We start from the raw sequence: 19307 nt of genomic DNA, 5'->3' as shown, positions 1-19307 counted from the left end.
TGTGTTCAGTTGATTCACAGCTCAGACAGCCATGACCTCTCCCTCTCTCATCTTAAAGAGACTGAGCCACACCCACACTTCTGGGTTTTATAATCCCTCCCCCTCCCACCTGAAGGGGCGTGGCCTTCATGGAGTGATTGACAGGAGAGAGATTCTCAACATTTTTTAAACACTACTAACACTTTTATTTTTCATTGATGGGAAGAATTCTCTGCACCTGATGAGCGGAGGGGCATTGAGTAAGATGGCCAAAAATCGCAGCCGTAAGTGGTAGCGTTTTATCTAAAATCAATATACAGTGCAAGCAGGGAGTTGTCAAGTTTAGACTTATAATCATGTGCTTTATTTCAAACCAACAACCATTTACTGTGCTTTATTTCAAACCAACCACCACCAATCATCATTTACTTTGCTTTATTTCAAACCAACCACAATTTCATTTTCAAACCACATTAAAGGCACTCAAGGTCAGTAAAACCACACTCACAGTTTATTAGACATGTGTCAGTGTTATTCACAGCTCAGACTGAGAGACATGACCCTCTCGCTCCCCCATCTTGCAGAGACTGTCTGAGGCACTCAACACTTCTGGGTTTTATAGTCCCTCCGGAAGGGGCATGGCCTTCAGGAGAGAGAATCTCAACATTTTTTAAACACTAATAACTCTTTTATTTTTCATCGATGGGAAAAATCCTCTTGTCCTGCACAGCGGAGGGGGACTCTGAGTAAGATGCCCAAAAATCACAGCCGTAAGTGGCAGCGTTTTTTCTAAAATCAATATACAGAACAACAGGAAGTGGTCAAGATCAGAATTTTAGATAGATAGATAGATAAATAGATAGATAGATAGATAGATAGATAGATAGATAGATAGATAGATAGATAGATAGATAGATAGATAGCTATACACTGGGAACAGAACAATGCAATTCTTACTTATTGCAGCTTTATAGCACATTAATGCAACAACACAATAAATATGCAATAATCAATAATAGAATCAGTTATCAGTAATACTGACCATAATAGTCCAGACTGAAGTATGTAATGCAATCTATCCAAAGTCCGGAGTAGATGGTGCTGAGGTAAGGTTGTGGTTAAAGATGTGCAGGGTAGTTCAATAGCCTGATGGTTAATGGACAGAATGTTCTTGCGCCTAGTTCGCAAGAGAAAGTCTAATTTACCTTCATCTTGATAGTAAGAGTGGAATGATAGTGTGGCCAGCGTGGTGAAATTAGATACCATTCTGAGGCAGTGTCTCCTGAAGATGGCTTTAACGGTGGGGAGGTCAGTCAGTACCTGCGATTGGCCGGGTAATGTTCACCACTACTGCAGGAACACCTCATCTTGGGCACAGATTAGTTTAGTTTAGTTTTTGTTTAGTTTAGAGATACAGCGCGGAAACAGACCCTTCGGTCCACGATCCCCCAAAACGTCACCTATTCCTTCCCTCTATAGATGCTGCCTCGCCCGCTGAGTTTCTCCAGCATTTTTGCCGACCCGCACATTAAAACTATCCTACACATTAAAGACAATTTACAATTTTTACCGAAGCCAATTTTCGCCGAAGCCAATTTACCTACAAACCTCTACGGAAACTGGAGCACCCGGGGGAAACCTACGCAGGTCACGGGGAGAACGTGCAAACTCCATAAAGACAGCACCCGTGAGGCAGCAATTCTACCGCTGTGCATCAGCAGATGTGCATTAGACGGATGAATTGGGAGTAGGGGGATAGAGTCTTTGCAGGAGGCAGGGTGGGAAGGTGTAGTGTGGATAGAGCAAGGCAAATCCCTTGTATGTATACATACTTGACTATAGCTGTTACTGCTCCCGCCCCTCGGCTCCGGGGATTGGTGGGGAGGCGGGTTCAGGACAGCAGCCCGGGTGCCGTGTGGTTGGGACCCCCGTCAGACAGCCAGTGCTGGGGCCGGGGATGGATGGATGGGATGGGTTGGGGCCGGCGAGGAGCGGCGCGGTGGCGGTGATGGTAAAGCCGGGGCGGGGATGGGGGTGGGTGGGTTGTGGGGAGCGGGCGGGGGCACTTCATGTTGTGAACACCGCCCAGAGTTTGCATTTGGGGGGTGGAGTTTGCATCTGTTATTGATGTTGTTTCACATGGAGCTGGAAGTGTGTTTGTGTTTGTGGGGCGGTGTGTGTGTTTGTGGGGCGGGGCGGGCTCGGTGCCGGCGGCTGGTGTGTGGGGGCTGGAGTGCGGGGGGCTGCTGTGTGTGATGGTGTGTGTGTGTGGGGGCTGCTGGCCACACTGGGATGGGGTCCCAGTCTCAGCTCGGTGCCCCCGCGTTGCTGTATCGGCGCTGAATGTAGACGGGCCGCAGCCGTGCGGGATGGTTTAATTGTCCACAAACTAATTGTGTTGCGCGGGGAACAGGTCCTGGGAGAGGAGGGAGGCCCCCACGGGAAGAACAGACAAATGTGTTCCTTGCTACAGTTCATCGCCGCGAAAGTTTATTTAGGGTGAGGCAAGTCGCAAGCAATCCTTGGACTCACCGTGCTGTCATTTGAAGCGGTGCGCTTTGTGTGGGACAACAGTTATCCAGCATGTTGCTGGAGCCAGAGGAAACGTTATTTTTAGCTCGTATTGTTTCATGTTTGCAGGTGGTTTCATTCATGTAATTGTGTGTTTGGCTATTTTGTTTTTTTGGTTTGGTTGCTAAATGCTGATATAATGCTGTTCCAAGTTTTATGAGTACATTGTCATTCTAATTGTGGAGGAAGAAACTGCAGATGCTGGTTTAGGCACAAAAAACTGGAGTCACTCAGCAGGATAGGCACAGTGCCGGATTTAGATGTAGAGATGCCGAAGGCTATTACACTTGTGAGGCCTCCCCCAACCCCCCCCCAACCTCCAACCTACCCACCGCCCCCCCCCCCCCCCCCCCCACCCCCACGACTAGAAGAAGATGGAAATAAAGGATTTTATCCTAAACTTGTCTCTTGAAGAGAGTTCCTGTAAAGCATCAGGACCAGGTGCACTTCCATCATTTCCTTGCCATTTCCTTACTCTTTGTCTCCTTGTGGCAGTTCTGTCGTTAACATCTGGCCAGGTGGCCTTTGCTTGTTGCTCAATTATACAATTACAAAATTACAATTATATTAAAAAACCTGAATCAAATCTGCTTCCAAAAACCGTTTACAAAACGAGAATGCTTTTCCTATCGTTAACACAGATGCTACAAATAAGCTTAGTTTTATTACGAAGCTGACAGTGGCAACCACAGCACCACAGTAGGCTTCTAGCAACTATTATCAGCTCTACCCCTAGCGTTGCTCCTTGCCAACTTCCTAGTTCAAATATCTTTACACTTCCCAACCCACCCCTGAGTTTTTGACTTTTGAAGCCCGCAAGTGTCCAAAGATGTTCCTGGCTGCATCCGCCATCGTTGCTTACTGGAGCACGTGGGAAAGTTTGCCGGGGCTCAGTGCCATCAGATTGACACCGATGTGCAGCCGAGCGTCGCCAATGAGATACGGGGCTGGAAAGCAGCCCATTTATTTATTTATTTATTTATTGCCAGTGCTAGTGTCGAGTTATCGGCTTAAAACAGTATTATTCTGAAATGGAGGGCAAGGAAAATTACTGAAGGGTTGTTTAGAGACTACAGTGCATTGTGACAGCATATGTATGAAAGGCCTATGACAGTGTCAAAAATATTATACACCTTGGCCAGAGGCCCCCTGGATTTTGAGGCCCTAGGCTTCAGCATATCAAGTCTATAGGTGAATCCGGCATTGGACAGTCAGCATCTCTGGAGAGAAGGAATGGGTGACATTTCGGGATTCGATGAGTTGGGTTGAAGTGTCAGTCTGAGGAAAGATCTCGACCTGAAACGTGCAGTCAGGGGTTATGGGGAGAAGGCAGGAGAATGGGGTTGAGAGGGAGATAGACAATAGGTGCAGGAGTAGGCCATTCGGCCCTTGGATAGGAGAAGTGTTGAGTGATCTGGACTAATGTGGGCAGATGGGACTAGCTTAGATCTTGGTTGGAACGGATGAGTTTGGCTGTTATCTGTAAACATACCAAGTTACGGTGAAAAACCCTACCACTAATGCATGCTGTCCAAACAGATTGGCTAATACGAAACATAACTTCAATCAAGTCAAACTCGAGCACATAGACAGAGCAAAAGGAACGGTACAGAGCGCAGGATGGACTTCTAGATTTACAGGTAAGTAAAATCTGTGAAAGAGAGGGGTGATTGTATTGAATGATAGTAGATCCTCCTCAGGGACCAGAGAGTTGTCATGGAAAAATTAGGTGGATTTGTGTCAGGAAGTTAAGTAAGTTGTGGCACAAAGCTTGTATTTGTTGGGGGACTTTAGTTCTGCTGTTCACGAGATGTGAATTTTCACACTAGGAATCGATCTATTCACGCCGTCCCATGTTGCTGCAAACAAATGGGCCGCAGGCTGTTTCAGGCTGAGCCTTCGTTCAGTTCAGTTTATTGGCACGTGTACCAATAGACAATAGGTGCAGGAGTAGGCCATTCGGCCCTTCGAGTCAGCAACACCATTCAATGTGATCATGGCTGATCATCCACAATCAGTTCCTGTCTTCTCCCCATATCCCCTGACTCCGCTATCGTTAAGAGCTCTATCTAACTCTCTCTTGAAAGTATCCAGAGAACCTGCCTCCACCCCCCTCTGTGGCAGAGAATTCCACAGACTCACAACTCTCTGTGTGGAAAAAGTGTTTCCTCATCTCTGTTCTAAATGCCTTACCCCTTATTCTTAAACTGTGGCCCCTGGTTCTGGACTCCCCCAACATCGGGAACATGTTTCCTGCCTCTAGCGTGTCCGAACCCTTAACAATCTTATATGTTTCAATAAGATCTCCTCTCATCCTTCTGATGCAGTGAAAAGGTTTTGTTGTGTGCTAAGCAGCCAGAGGAAAGATAATACATGATTATAATCAAGGTCGTGAAAGTAGGACAGGGGCTTAAGTCCATACGGATACTGATATTGATCACCCGTGCAAGGTTATCCCATTTTCTCATCCACTCCCCTACGCACTAGGGACAATGTACAGAGGCCAATTAACTTACAAACCCGCACGTCTTTGGGATGTGGGAAGAAACCAGACCAATTAGGTTGAAGGTGAGTGGGGCAAGGGGAACCTTGAGGAGCAACTGCTTCATTTGGGGTGGTGGGTGTATGGAACGAGCTGCCAGAGGAGGCAGTTGAGGCAGGTACTATAACTTTAAACGGCATTTAGATGGGTAATTGGATAGGATAGGTTTTGAGGGATACGGGCCAAACGCGGGCAGGTGGGACTAGCTTGGATGCTGCATGGACAGGCTGGGCTGAAGGGCCTGTTTCCATGCTCTATGACACCAATCTCCAAGATGTTTGTGAGTGGAGGCCAGATGGTGGAGAATGATGAGGTTGGGGTGAGGCACAAAGAACAGTGTGGCGTTATGAACAAGTCACGGTGTAATCCTGGCCGTAAAGAATGAGCTGCATGTCTCCAGGTTATTCTGCCTCCTGGTCCCAAGAGTATAAATCATTGCTCCGCACCATATCATGTTTCACGACTGACTAATGCAGGAAGAAAATCTGAGCAACCAAGTGTTCCGTGAATGGTATCAGAGTTCTAGTGCTCCCTGACAGTAATCCAAGACCTTTAATGTATTCAGCAAACCAGCATCATGTGACTAGGCTAAACTGTGGAACTCCTCACCATGGCCATCAGTGCTGCTTGGACCAGGCCTTGATCATGAACCAATTCTAGCTGTGAGGCAGAAAAACACATATTCCAGCTCAGGAGGTGATGAGAAAATCTCCAGAGTGTCGACATTATCTTAAAGTGCAATGTGCATTCAGTCTCAAGGGTCCCGACCCATAATGTGGCCTCTACTAGTTGCGTTTAGAGTGGACCCTTTGGCCTACACATTTCACAGCAACAAGCGATGGCAAGATGGTGGTGCTGGCTTAACAGCTGCGGCCCACCTGCAGTCCGTCTGTGTTTTTTTCTTTCTTTTTGTTCCTTGTCATGTTTTAGTTAATTTTGTTTTATTAAGTTGTGTATGTGTGTGGGTGGGGTGGGTGGGAGAAACATGCTTTGGTCTCTTCCTTCGGGGGATGCGACTTTTTTTTATGTCGTATTACCCGTCCCCGTCTCCGTCTGCGCCGAGGCCTAATGGCGGAGCTGGCGGCCTCGGTGCTGTGGCGGCAACGGCAGCGGAGACCCGACTCGGCCCCGGAGCTGTAGCAGCGGAGACCCGACTCGGCCCCGAAGCTGTGGCGGAGGTAGCAGCAGCAGAGACCCGACTCGGCCCCGGAGCTGTGGCGGCGGAGACCCGACTCAGCCCCGAAGCTGTGGCGGAGGTAGCGGCAGCGGAGACCCGACTCGGCCCCGGAGCTGTGGCGGCGGAAGTGACCACCCGCGGAGTTTGAACCGTCGCCTCGGCGCAGAGGGAGAACAAAGAGGGAAGAGACAGAGACTTTAAGATTTTGCCTTCCACCACAGTGAGGAGGTGTTTGGTGAACTCACTGTGGTGGATGTTAAATTTGTGTTGATTGTGTGGTTTTGTCATTTTTTAATTATATGTATGACTGCAGGGAAACGAAATTTATACAATAAATAATGACAATAAACTAATCTAATCTAATCTAATCCCTTCACACTAGTTCCACCTTATCCCACTTTTCCCATTCTACACACTGGAGGCAGTTTACACGATCCAATTAACCTGGAAACTTGCACGTCTTTGGAGTGTGGGAGGAAACCAGAGCACCCAGAGAAAACCCACATGGTCACATCTGAGCCCCAACTCTACATGTAAGAAAGAACTGCAGATGCCGGTTTACACCAAAGATAGACACAAAATGCTGGATGAACTCAGCTGGTCAGGCAGCATCTCTGGAGAAAAGGAATAGGTGACATTTCGGGTCAAGACCCTTCTTCAGACTTTGTGGTCCAGCATTTTGTGTCTACATATAATGGATTATTTCAAGCTTAATATTTGAAGCCGCCTGCCTTTCATTGTAAACTGTGATATTTTATTTTGAATGCCTTGTCGAGATATCTCCTGACACTGGGGTTATTCCCAAGGGCTGTAGACGTTCCAATGGGAAGGGGTGAGTGGAACAAAGGGGCACTGTTGTTGTGGGATTGCAGAGTGCTCGCAGGAAGAGTGTGTGGAGACCAAACCAACAATGTAAAAGATGAGAGTCTAGAATGCTAGTCTTCCTTGCTGCAGCATAGCCCCTGTAAACACTATAACATACAGATAATATGTAATCATCAAAATCACAATAAAGCAATGACCATAATAGTGTGTATTTCAATACAAGGAGTGTCGTGGGGGAAGTAGATGAAGCTGAAGCTTGGATTGATGTTGGCTTCATTACAGGGGATGGTGAAAGTAGGGAGGTTTTGATGAAACTGGCCGTGTCTCTTCAGCAGTCTGTGTACATCCGCACCACATTCACCTTCGCTGACACGTTTTCCTTGACATCAAGCATTGGCGCTGGTTGGATTATTCCTAAGTCTGTAAGAGAGCAGAAACACCTGGCCAGTAGGCTGCAGGTTGCACTGCGAGGTGATGAAGATTGGCGGCAACATTGCCAATGCAGGAAATCATTATACACATAATGTGGAGAAGGTTCAGCGGGTCGGGCAGCGTCTGCAGAGAGAGAAACAGTCAGCAGTTTCCCTGCAACCCATTGACAGAACTGGGGAAGGGGAGAGTGTCGATTTGTGGTCCGTATAATAACAGTGGCCTTGCACCATGTCAGGTTATATAGAGTTTATTAGGAACAAGCAATACAAGCAACGGTGAGTCTAACGGAATGCAGTAGACGCTAATGAGCTAGTGGGCGTGACTCATACTAACGAGCTAGTGGGCGTAACTACCAAACGCATGACTCATAACATGAGCCACTTATCTACAGAGAGGTGAAGGTCAGTCTCGGACAAGCATCACGTGTCCTTTCACCTCTTCCAATCCCACCTTCCAGCTCCAGGTGAAACGGCAATGGACTTGCACTGAGTTTAGTTTAGAAATACAGCATGGAAACAGGCCCCTCGGCCCACTGAGTCCGCGCTGACCATCCATCACCCCTTTACACTAATTCAATGTTATCCCACTTTGGTATTCACCCGCTAAATTCTAGGGATATTTAACAGAAGCAAATTAACTTACAAACCCGCACGTCTATGGGATGTGGGAGAAGCCCACGTGGTCACAGGGAGAACGTGCAAACGAGGCATTGTTATTAGACGCATCCTGCAATGCAATGCTTCTGGTGCTTGTGACCTGGTGTTTTATTGTCATATCACCCAGATAGAACAATGACATTCTTACTTGCAGCAGCACGACACAATATGTAAACATAGTACACTGTAAACAATAAGATAAATGAGAAAAAATGTCTATATATAGACGTGTGTGAGTGTACGATGTTTACATATTCTGTTGTGCAGCCGTAAGTAAGAATATATATGTGTATGTGTGTACACACACATGTATACACAGACAAACACGTAGTCTATTGTAGTTCAGAGCTTATTTGGAGGTTGTAGTGTTTAATAGCCTGATGGATGTCGGGAAGAAACTGTTCCTGAACCTGGACGTTACAGTTTTCTGGATCCTATATCCTCTTCCCGATGGCAGGAGTAAAATGAGAGCGTGGCTGGGGTGGTGTGGGTCTGATGATGCTGGCTGCCCTATTGAGGCAGTGACTCCTGTAAATCCCTTCGATGGTGGGGCGGTCAGAAACCATGATGGAGCGGGCAGTGCTCACCACTTTTTGCAGTCTTCATCGTTCCTGGATGTTCAAGTTGCCAAACCAGTCCGTGATGCAACCGGTCAATATGCTTGAGGCAGTGATTTAGGTGGCTGCCTGCAGGAGAGTATTTTTGGTGTTTGTGCCATGGTCTCCCGCACACCTGGTCCCCCGCACACCTGGTCCCACGCGCACCTGGGTCCCCCTCACACCTGGGTCCCCCTCACACCTGGGTCCCCCTCACACCTGGTCCCATGCGCACCTGGGTCCCCCGCACACCTGGGTCCCCCTCACACCTGGGTCCCCCGCACACCTGGTCCCCCGCACACCTGGGTCCCCCTCACACCTGGGTCCCCCGCACACCTGGTCCCCCGCACACCTGGGTCCCCCGCACACCTGGGTCCCCCTCACACCTGGGTCCCCCTCACACCTGGGTCCCCCTCACACCTGGGTCCCCCTCACACCTGGGTCCCCCTCACACCTGGGTCCCCTCACACCTGGCCCCCCTCACACCTGGGCCCCCCTCACACCTGGGCCCCCCTCACACCTGACCCCCCGCGCACCTGGGTCCCCCTCACACCTGGGTCCCCCGCGCACCTGTGCCCCCCTCACACCTGGCCCCCCTCACACCTGGCCCCCCTCACACCTGGGCCCCCCTCACACCTGGCCCCCCTCACACCAGGGTCCCCCGCACACCTGGGTCCCCCTCACACCTGGGTCCCCCTCACACCTGGGTCCCCCTCACACCTGGGTCCCCCGCACACCTGGTCCCACGCGCACCTGTGTCCCCCTCACACCAGGGTCCCCCGCACACCTGGCTCCCCCTCACACCTGGGCCGCCCTCACACCTGGGTCCCCCGCACACCTGGGTCCCCCTGACACCTGGGTCCCCCGCACACCTGGTCCCCCGCGCACCTGGGTCCCCATCACACCTGGGTCCCCCTCACACCTGGTCCCATGCGCACCTGGGTCCCCCGCACACCTGGGTCCCCCTCACACCTGGGTCCCCCGCACACCTGGTCCCCCGCACACCTGGGTCCCCCTCACACCTGGGTCCCCCTCACACCTGGGCCCCCCGCACACCTGGGTCCCCCTCACACCTGGGTCCCCCTCACACCTGGGTCCCCTCACACCTGGCCCCCCTCACACCTGGGCCCCCCTCACACCTGGTCCCCCTCACACCTGGGTCCCCCTCACACCTGGCCCCCCTCACACCTGACCCCCCGCGCACCTGGGTCCCCCTCACACCTGGGTCCCCCGCGCACCTGTGCCCCCCTCACACCTGGCCCCCCTCACACCTGGGCCCCCCTCACACCTGGCCCCCCTCACACCTGGGCCCCCCTCACACCAGGGTCCCCCGCACACCTGGGTCCCCCTCACACCTGGGTCCCCCTCACACCTGGGCCCCCCTCACACCTGGGTCCCCTCACACCTGGGTCCCCTCACACCTGGGTCCCCCTCACACCTGGGTCCCCCTCACACCTGGGTCCCCCGCACACCTGGTCCCACGCGCACCTGTGTCCCCCTCACACCAGGGTCCCCCGCACACCTGGCTCCCCCTCACACCTGGGCCGCCCTCACACCTGGGTCCCCCGCACACCTGGGTCCCCCTGACACCTGGTCCCCCGCGCACCTGGTCCCCTGCGCACCTGGTCCCCAGCAAACCTGCCCCCCCCCCCCGCACACTGGGAATAAATTGGCCAAACACCATGCTTCAATCCTCCGGCATTTTAACCCTTGTTCTGTCGTTACCTTGTCCTCTTCTCCCCTCAGCATTGCACACTGGTTGACCCATGGCAGCTCAGGGGAAGTCAATGGGCCACACTTCATCTCTCAGGCCGGCTCTTGGCTGAAGATGCTGTAATCCGAAGCAGAAATTCTAAATGGTGGAGCAGTCACAAGAAGGGCCTGGACACAAATGTCACCTGTCCATTGCCTCCACAGTTGGACACAAAATGCTGGAGTAACTCAGCGGGTCAGGCAGCATCTCGGGAGAACATGGATAGGTGACGTTTCAGGTTGGGACCCTTCAGACTGAAGAAGGAGTATCGACAGATGCTGCCTCGCCCGCTGAGTTCCTCCAGCACATTGAGTTTTACACAGGTTCACTGGTGGGAACCTTCTTGACCCATGGCCTTGGCCAACGTACCAGCTCCTTGCATTAGGGGTTAGGGTTAGTTGTCAGTTCCTTGTGTATCTAACATCTGAAGTTTCAGATTTTTCAGAAGCTGTAGTATTCTTTCAGTCCACAGTGTGGCAGTGTTGGTCAGCCTCCCGCCTGATCTTCCATCAGTTTAGTAGTTACACTTGGGGAGAGTCCTGTATCTGTTCTGTCTGCAGCTGAATACAGTTTATACCCACAATCTAGGGATCAGCTCTATCCAACTGGAGGACGACATGTCCAACAAGGAAGAAGGATTAGGTTGGCCGTGTCGGGGGACCACGGATGACCAAGGAGTCCTAATGTGTAGGAAGGAACTGCAGATGCTAGTTTACACCGAAGATAGACACAAAATGCTGGAATTACTCAGCGGGACCGGCAGCATCTCTGGAGAGAAGGAATGGGTGACATTTCAGGTCGAGACCCTTCAGACACCCATCCTAAATTTGGGTAAAAAGAACACAGGAGCGTATATATGATTCAGAAAGATGAAATCTGCAGTTCCTTGTGTCGACAAAATATTTAAATGTGTTTAGACTTGATCTGCGACTTGTCATATCCCTGATGGCAGTAAGCAAAGCTTGTTATCATTACTAGCCAAGTAACGCAGTCCCACCCTGCTGAGCTACTCCAGCGCTCTGTGTCTTCCTTTGTAAGCCACCAACTGCACTTGCCAGTTTCTCTATCAGTTTGTGATTTTCCCACGGAGATGAAGATGTAATCCTGCCTCCTCCCAGACCTCTGCAGGAATGAACTGCAGGTTCACACCAAAGATAGACACAAAATGCTGGAGTACTCGTGGCAGATCAATCTCTCCCTAACCCCATTCACCTGCCTTCTCCCCCTAACACCTGACACCCGCACTAATCAAGAATTATGCATTGGTGTAGTCGCAGATATCATGCCAACATCAGTCTGAAGAAGGGTCTCGACCCAAAACGTCACCCATTCCTTCGCTCCATAGATGCTGCCTGACCCGCTGAGTTTCTCCAGCTTTTTGTCTACCTTTGATTTTTCCAGCATCTGCAGTTCCTTCTTAAACACAAATTTATCTCTAGATTTTGTACTTTAAAAATATCCATTGATGGCCTCCCCAGCCTTTTGTGGCAATGAATTCCACAGATTCACTACCCTCTGACTAAAGAAATTCATTCTTATCTCTTTCCTAAAGGAACATCCTTTAATTCTGTGCTGTGACCTCTGGTCCTAGACTCTCCCACTAGTGGAAACATCCTCTCCACATCCACCCTATCCAGGCAGAGTTACTCCATCTCCTCCCGCTCCTGTTGCCCGTGCCAACACTGAGGTACAACTCAAAAACCTTTACTGTTCCCCTTCAACAGCCCTGATCAGCCAGCTGCTGATTCCATCTTGCACAGAGTTTAACAATAATATGTTGCAAACACTATTCACAGATCCACAGCTGCCTGCCTTATCACCCATTGCTTCTCTCCAGAGATGTTGCCTGTCCCGCTGAGTTACTCCAGCGTTTTGTGTTTCTCGAGTTTAAACCAGCATGCTTTTATTTTATTTTTTTGAATTCACATGTTTAATCGATAATGTTTTATTATTGATGTTTAATGTTTTTTTGTGTCATTTTTAATTGTCACTGTGTGTCATGTTGTCACTTGCGGGCGGAGCATCAAGGCAAATTCCTTGTATGTGAATATACTTGGCCAATAAACGTATTAATTCATTCATTCATCTGCAGTTCTTTCCCACATCAATAGTATTGTGGTCATCATGACCAAGATTAGATGGTTCTCCCGCACTCAAAACATTCTCGATTAGTAACAGGATATAAATTCCACTGCGGCTCTGGTGGGACTTGAACTCTCTTCTCCTTGGATGGCTAGTCCAGGACTCTGGGTCACATGTGGGCCACTGCGCGCAGATCATCAGGCAGATGGACGGACATGCAAGATTCGCAGCTAACACCCCCCCCCAATGCAGCTTTGTTTCACTTCTCTGGCCAGCTTCGTGCTGTTGTTGACCCCCGCCCTGGTTGGTAAATCCGTGGCATGGGATATTTGTCTGGGGGGGGGGGAGAAGGAGGGGGGGAGTTGTTTTTGCAACAGAACAATGAGATGAAATCATTCAAGAGAAGAGTGCACAGTGTGAGGGGAAACCACGAGGTGGAAGCTAGCAAGTCCCGGCACGATCGCAGAGGACAGTGGTCGTGGGAAAGTCGTTCCTGATTGTGCCACAGGCAATGACTAAGAAATGACTAACATAACAAAACAACATTAATACTTTAAAACTTCTCAAAGATCTGAAGCTAATTCCCGACATCTTTAGTCTTCAAACGGTTTTTAAAGCTCATAAATTCATAAGGGATAGGAGCAGAATTAGGCCATTCTACTCCGCCATTCAATCATGGATGACCTATCTCTCCCTCCTAACCCCATTCTCCTGCCTTCTCCCCATCACCCTGACACCCGTACTAATCAAGAATGAATCTCAAATTCCTCGTATGTTGCGAAACATATTTGGCTAATAAAGTGAGGATGAGTATCTCTGCCTTAAAAATATCCATTGACTTGTCCACCACAGCCGTCTGTGGCAATGAATTCCACAGAATTCCTCGTTATCATTTTCTCATGAAGTCCTGTCCCACCAGCAAATCTGACTGGCCAATGGACCACATGTATGCAGTCACTGAAGGGAAATTCGGTTTGATAAAAATGTTGAGGTTTTTTAGAGTGGAAGAGATAAAAGTGAATCAATTGAGGTGATGGTTTGGGGCATTTGGAAGATTTCCATTAAGGTGTGGGATGAGATCGTTAAACAGAATTAGAGTCAGTGACAGAATGGCACGGTGGCGCAGCGGGTAGAGCCACTTCCTCACAGCTCCAGAGACCAGGGTTCAACCCTGACCTCGGGTGCTGTCTGTGCGGAGTTTGCACGTTCTCCCTGTGTCCGGGTGGATTTCCTCTTAATGCTCCGGTTTCTCCTCGCATCGTAAAGACGTGCGGGTTTGGAGGTTGGTTGGTCTGTAAAATTGCCTCTAGTGTTTACGGAGTGGATGAGAAAGTGGGATAACATGGGACTAGCATGGGCTGAAGGGCCTGTTTCCATGCTGTATCTTGCAATCACTTAAAACAAAGTGCTGAAGGAGCTCAGCAGGTCAGGCAGCTTCTGTGAACGGAATAGCCTGACAAATGTTTTGGGTCTGGACCCTTGTTACGACTGATTGATTTTACACAGAGGGTGGTGGGTTTATGGAACGAGCTGTCAGATGAGGTAATTGAGGCAGGGACTATAACAACATTTGAAAGACATTTGGATAGGTACATGGATTGGACAAGTTTAGAAGGATATGGGCCAAACACAGGTAGGTGGGACTAGGGTAGATGTGGTATTTTGTCCGGCATGGGCAAGTTGGGCCGAAGGGCATGTTTCAGGGTGGGGGTGGGGGTGGGGGGGTGGGGGGGGGGGTGTAGCCTCATGGAATGGTGGAGCAAGAGCAATGAGCTGATGGCCTGCTCCTGCTATTTCCCTTCCATAGCATTGTGTCCTTGAGAGTCAGTGTCACCTGTGCCATGTGGCAGCCAACATCCCATGATTCATCACCATCACTGCACGAAAACAAGAGGAGCCCTCGGGCACCAGTCTGCAGATTCTATCAGCACAAGCACAGAGTGCTGGAGTAACTCAGCGGGTCAGGCAGCATCTGTGGAGAACATGGATAGGTGACGTTTCAGATCGTGCCTTTCTTCAGACCCATCAATGCATTCGGACAGGTGTTACAGACTAAGAAACTACCCCCCCCCCCCCCCCCCCCCCCACAGTGGAGAGATCCACCATTGAGCAAAGCTAGTGACGAGGGAGAGGCCTAACGTTAAAGTTTGGGTTGGAAATGGCCATGACCTTGTGTGTGCATATGTGTGTGCGCGCGTGCATATATGTGTGTGTGTATTGACTTTGCATGTGCGTGTGTGCACATGTGTGTGGTGTGTCATAGAGTCATACAACATGAACACAGACCACTGGGCACGCAACACCAAACACTGACCAGTGGGCATCCCATCCTTCAGTGGCACAGCCTCGTTCACGCCCGTCTCTCAGCAGGTGAGGACCTATCTGGTGGTGAGGAGAAGCTGAGAACTAAGAGCTACCAATGCATTGTTCAGTAAGTTGTGTGGGTGCAGGAACCGATGGTAAACCTGAACTGGTGAGTTTGTCGTTATGTAATGGGAAATGTTTTCTTGTCCTGGTTTTGCAACCAGTTAATGATGAGTTGTGGTTGCACTGGTTGAGCAACTTGTGATCAGTGCATGTGGACTGGTGGCTGGTCAGATGATGAGAGAGGAAGAGAGAGTGGGTGAGTTGGTGTCAGGAGGCATCGAGCCCAGTGTCCTGGCCTGTTTAGTACACTCATTGCCTGCAAGGCTTGGCTGACATGCTGTGTAGGTTGTCACATGCCAATGGGACAGGCTCTACATGTGTGCATCTTGGAAAGTGCTGAGGTTTGTGGTTTTAGTCAATAAGGCAGTTCGGCCCCCAACACCAATGCCACAAGCTTGAAAAATGTCACATTATGTACGACATTAGTGAGGTCACGTTTGCAGTATCAGCTTCAGTTTTGGCCACACTATTATAAGGAAGATGTCGTTAAGCTGGAAAGGGTGCAGAGCAGATTTACGAGGATGTTGCCTGGACTCAAGAGCCTGAGCTATAGTGAGAGGTTGAGCAGGCCAGGTCTTGGTTCCTTGGAGCGCAGGAGGATGAGGGATGATCTTATAGATCTTATGGGGGCAGCTTTTTCACAGAGGGTGGTGAGTGTTTAACCCTGAGGGGGTAGTTGAGGAAGGTACTATAACAACATTTAAAAGATATTTGGGCAGGTAAATGGATAGGACATTTTGAGGGATATGGGTCAAATGCAGTCAGGTGGAACTAGTTGAGAGAGGGCACGAGAGTTGCCAACTTTCTCACTCCTAAATAAGGGACAAAGGATGAAAATTCCCGACAGCAATTCGTTGACCAACTCGGCCGTGGCTGGGTGAATGATGAGTTGGCCCGGGTGCTGGACTGCACACAAAGCCCAGCTGGCGGGCCAGCTGAGGAGTTTTGGTCCAGCACCCCATCCAACTCATGAACCGATGATCGGCCATGAGAATGAGGGGTGGTGGTGTCTGCGGCAGGCGAAAGTTCAACAGCTGGCCGGGCTGCCGACCAACCATGGGCGAGGTGTTGCCGCTGCTGCTGCTGCTGCACTCCACGGGCTGCACTACGTCGGGACGGGTGAGTCGGGGCCGGACGCGGCGCTCCGACCCGACAGTCCCCTCGACCCGAGTAGCAGCGGTCAAATGCGAGACAAGGGCGGTCACGTATGGGACAAACCAATTTAGCCCAAAATATGGGGTATCCCGGCTAATACGGGACAGTTGGCAACCCTATGGGGCACCTTGTTCGCCATGGACTATTTGGGCCGAAGGGCCTGTTTCTATGACTCTGTCTGTGGAAGAAATCTAACCTTCATCAGATCTTTGACCTGGAACGTTAGCTCTGCTTCTTTCACCAAGGGTCGGCCTGACCTGCTGGGATTTCCAGCATTTTGAAGATGTCTGCAGCTTCCCTGTGGAACCTTGTGCTGTCAGAGATATAAAGGATCGCCTCTGATTTACCGGAATGCTCAGCATGAGCCGTTTAGAATGAGGAGAGAACCTTTATTGAGCAAGTAGACCAAGCTAAACAGTGTGGAACAAGGCAAAGCATCTTCAGTAGCTTTATAAAACAATGGAGGAGACATGGAAATTGCGTTTTTTAAATTTTATTACAGTATATTTTAAATACAGTGTAGCAGTACGTTTCAATTCCATTCTACAAAAAATCCAGAAACATTATACAAAATACCTTTGCTTAATTTAAAACAGTAATAAATTAAAGAATTGTCACATATTACTTGAAGTGCATTGTTCAGACTGCACTGTAGTACAAATTCCTGTAAACGCTAACTGCTTTCAATCGATCTACGATGAATACTTTCAGCAATGTAAACCACGACAGAAATAGTTGTATTTGGATTATTTGTGAAATCTTTCAAGACAAGTTTGCAGGAATAACCTCTTGTCACAAAGTGATCTTTACCAACTGTGACAATAGACACCAGTTTAAACATTCTGCAGATAACTTTAAGACGTATATGGCTCATGTCGGTCTGAGCCACCATTGCCGTTACTTGCTGGGAAGGTGCGTGAATAATTATCAAATCGAAAATAAATATTTTGAACCTTTACATTCATCTTTTTGTCACACTTTAAATTGAACAACGCCTAAATTGAACATCAATATTTGGCACTAGAGTTAAATAAGACCGAGGTCTGGAAGAAAGGTTGCCCGCACAATGTTCCGTATTAACTGATATATTAGTAATCTTGTAAGCACATGACCACATTACAAACCAGAATGCAAAGTAGGATTCCTGTCTTTTGATTGGCATAAATAGCATTATTGTTGAATGGAGAGATAAAGAACTGGAGTAACTCAGCAGGTCAGGCAGCATCTTGAGAAAAGGAATAGGTGACGTTTCGGGTCGAGACCCTTCTTCAGACACATTATTGTTGAAGCATTTCTTTAGCTCTCAATTTCATTGTCTTAGTCGCTGTAGACATAGCTTGTTGTTGTTGATGTTATTGCGTTGGTTTCTGTGGCAAATAAAATGGTGAACATGTTCAGAATAATACATCCTTAGACCAGGTAACAAGCAATCCTCATTCATCTAATCATTTAAAATTGTGCATGTTTAACGCTGGGACAGAGCAGATATTTTCAGGATTACCAACTTGAAATAGTGGAATAAAAACTGATGAAATTGTGACATCTGAAGAATTGCATTTCTTATTGATGTTTGCACCAAGTCCATGCAATAGCAATCTGCTACAGATGTCCCCACCTTAATATCAGTTTAATGTTCATTGACTCCAAGTGCTGGAGTAACTCAGCGGGTCAGGCAGCATCTCTGGAGAATGTGAACGGGTGATGTTTTAGGTTGAGACCCTTCATGTCACGTATCCATGTTCTCCTGACCCGCTGAGTTACTCCAGCACTCTGGCCTTTTGTGCATTACTCTGCATCTGCAGTTCTTTTCAATTCAATTCGATTCAATTAATTTATAGTCTGTTTATTTAATAACATATTCAGAACATATCCCATGTCATTATGACTCTCTTGCAAGCAAATATTAGACAAGAAAATTACCAACATTTGAGACTTGGGAGCAGGATTATATTTCATCGGGTAAATATATGGAGTATTATCTTTATTTGTGGAGCCCTTTAGAAAATGCTTTAAAGTAATTCCTCATTACTCCGTATAATCCTGCTTTTCCAGCTCATAATTCCAGCTCTTGTACACATGCTTAATGACAACCATGTCATTTATTGTTGGTTGTTCAAGCATAATTAGTTGCATAGACACATGTAGAAAACACAAAACCATTCTCTGATTTTATCTATGTCTAACTACAGAAACATAATTAGTAAAAAAAAAACAAAGTGCTAGAAGTACTCAGTGGGTCAAGCAGCTTCTGGTGAGGGAATGGACAGGGGATATTTCAGGTTGAGACCCTTCCTCAGAAATGTTATGTCCATCCCCTCTGCAGATGCTGCCTGACCGTTGAGTTCTTCCTGAATTGTGTCTTTTGCACAAGATTCCAGAATCTGTGGTCTCTTGCTTCTTAAAATGTATGATTAGTGTTTTGTTTTGGGGGGGTGGGGGGGGGGTGGGGGGAGTGGTGGATCTAATTGTTCTGTCTCTCATTGTACTTCAGCACAAGTGTATCCATTTGGTCGGTTACCAAATGTTTGCAAGCTGCTTGTTCTCCAACTGCATTGCTGGGCTGTGGAGATGTGTTGCTGCCAGTGACATTGCACATCTGGTATGCAGCAAAACCTGGAGCTAATGGGCCCCAACTGGTGCTGGAACCCAAGGATTGCTCTGGGCAAGGCAGTTGTAGACAGAGAGTCTGGCAGTGGAAGTGTGTGTCTAATCACTGCTGTCAATCTTCACCATGCATTAAAGCTAATATTATATAGGTTATGTATAGGAAGGAAGTTCAGATGCTGGTGTACACCGAAGATAGTCACAAAATGCTGGAGTAACTCAGGCAGCATCTCTGGAGAGAAAGAATGTGATATTTTGGGTCGAGACCCTATATAAATATATATATATTCTCGAAATCTTACTAAGCCTTTAAACCCCTATAACTTAGCATAAAGGTTATATTTTATATAGGTGCGTAACCACGAGTTTACGGCAATCGTGGCGTGCAATTCTGGGATTAAACCCACTCCTGTCTCCACATTGTACAATAATACAAACTGCCTTGTTTAAATTCAGTCTCACGATTCGATGCCAACAATCTCCCAATGATTTGTATTCGGAGGGTAGA

General features: G+C 48.5%; 2 protein-coding genes across 3 annotated transcripts in view; both read left to right on the top strand.

Annotated features, from left to right (window-relative positions):
* Positions 1–1870: 1870 nt before the first annotated feature.
* rassf4 (Ras association domain family member 4) overlaps positions 1871–19307 on the top strand; it is a 65566-nt gene continuing 48129 nt past the window's right edge. Inside the window, exons 1-2 of one of the 2 annotated variants that reach the window (XM_033012851.1) lie at positions 1871–1990; positions 4090–4190. The gene's annotated coding sequence lies outside the window, so the exon portion shown is untranslated. Of the gene's footprint in view, positions 1991–2457; positions 2479–4089; positions 4191–19307 lie in introns of those variants that run through there. The other variant, XM_033012852.1, reaches the window with a different exon arrangement.
* Positions 8899–9630, top strand: LOC116966360 (vegetative cell wall protein gp1-like). Its single transcript, XM_033012541.1, has one exon. The coding sequence runs from the start codon at positions 8899–8901 to the stop codon at positions 9628–9630; it is 732 nt and encodes a 243-aa protein (XP_032868432.1).

The sequence above is a fragment of the Amblyraja radiata genome, chromosome 37, assembly GCF_010909765.2.
Source record: "Amblyraja radiata isolate CabotCenter1 chromosome 37, sAmbRad1.1.pri, whole genome shotgun sequence".
Lineage (NCBI taxonomy): Eukaryota > Metazoa > Chordata > Chondrichthyes > Rajiformes > Rajidae > Amblyraja > Amblyraja radiata.
This window is presented reverse-complemented; position numbering and strand designations above follow the sequence as displayed.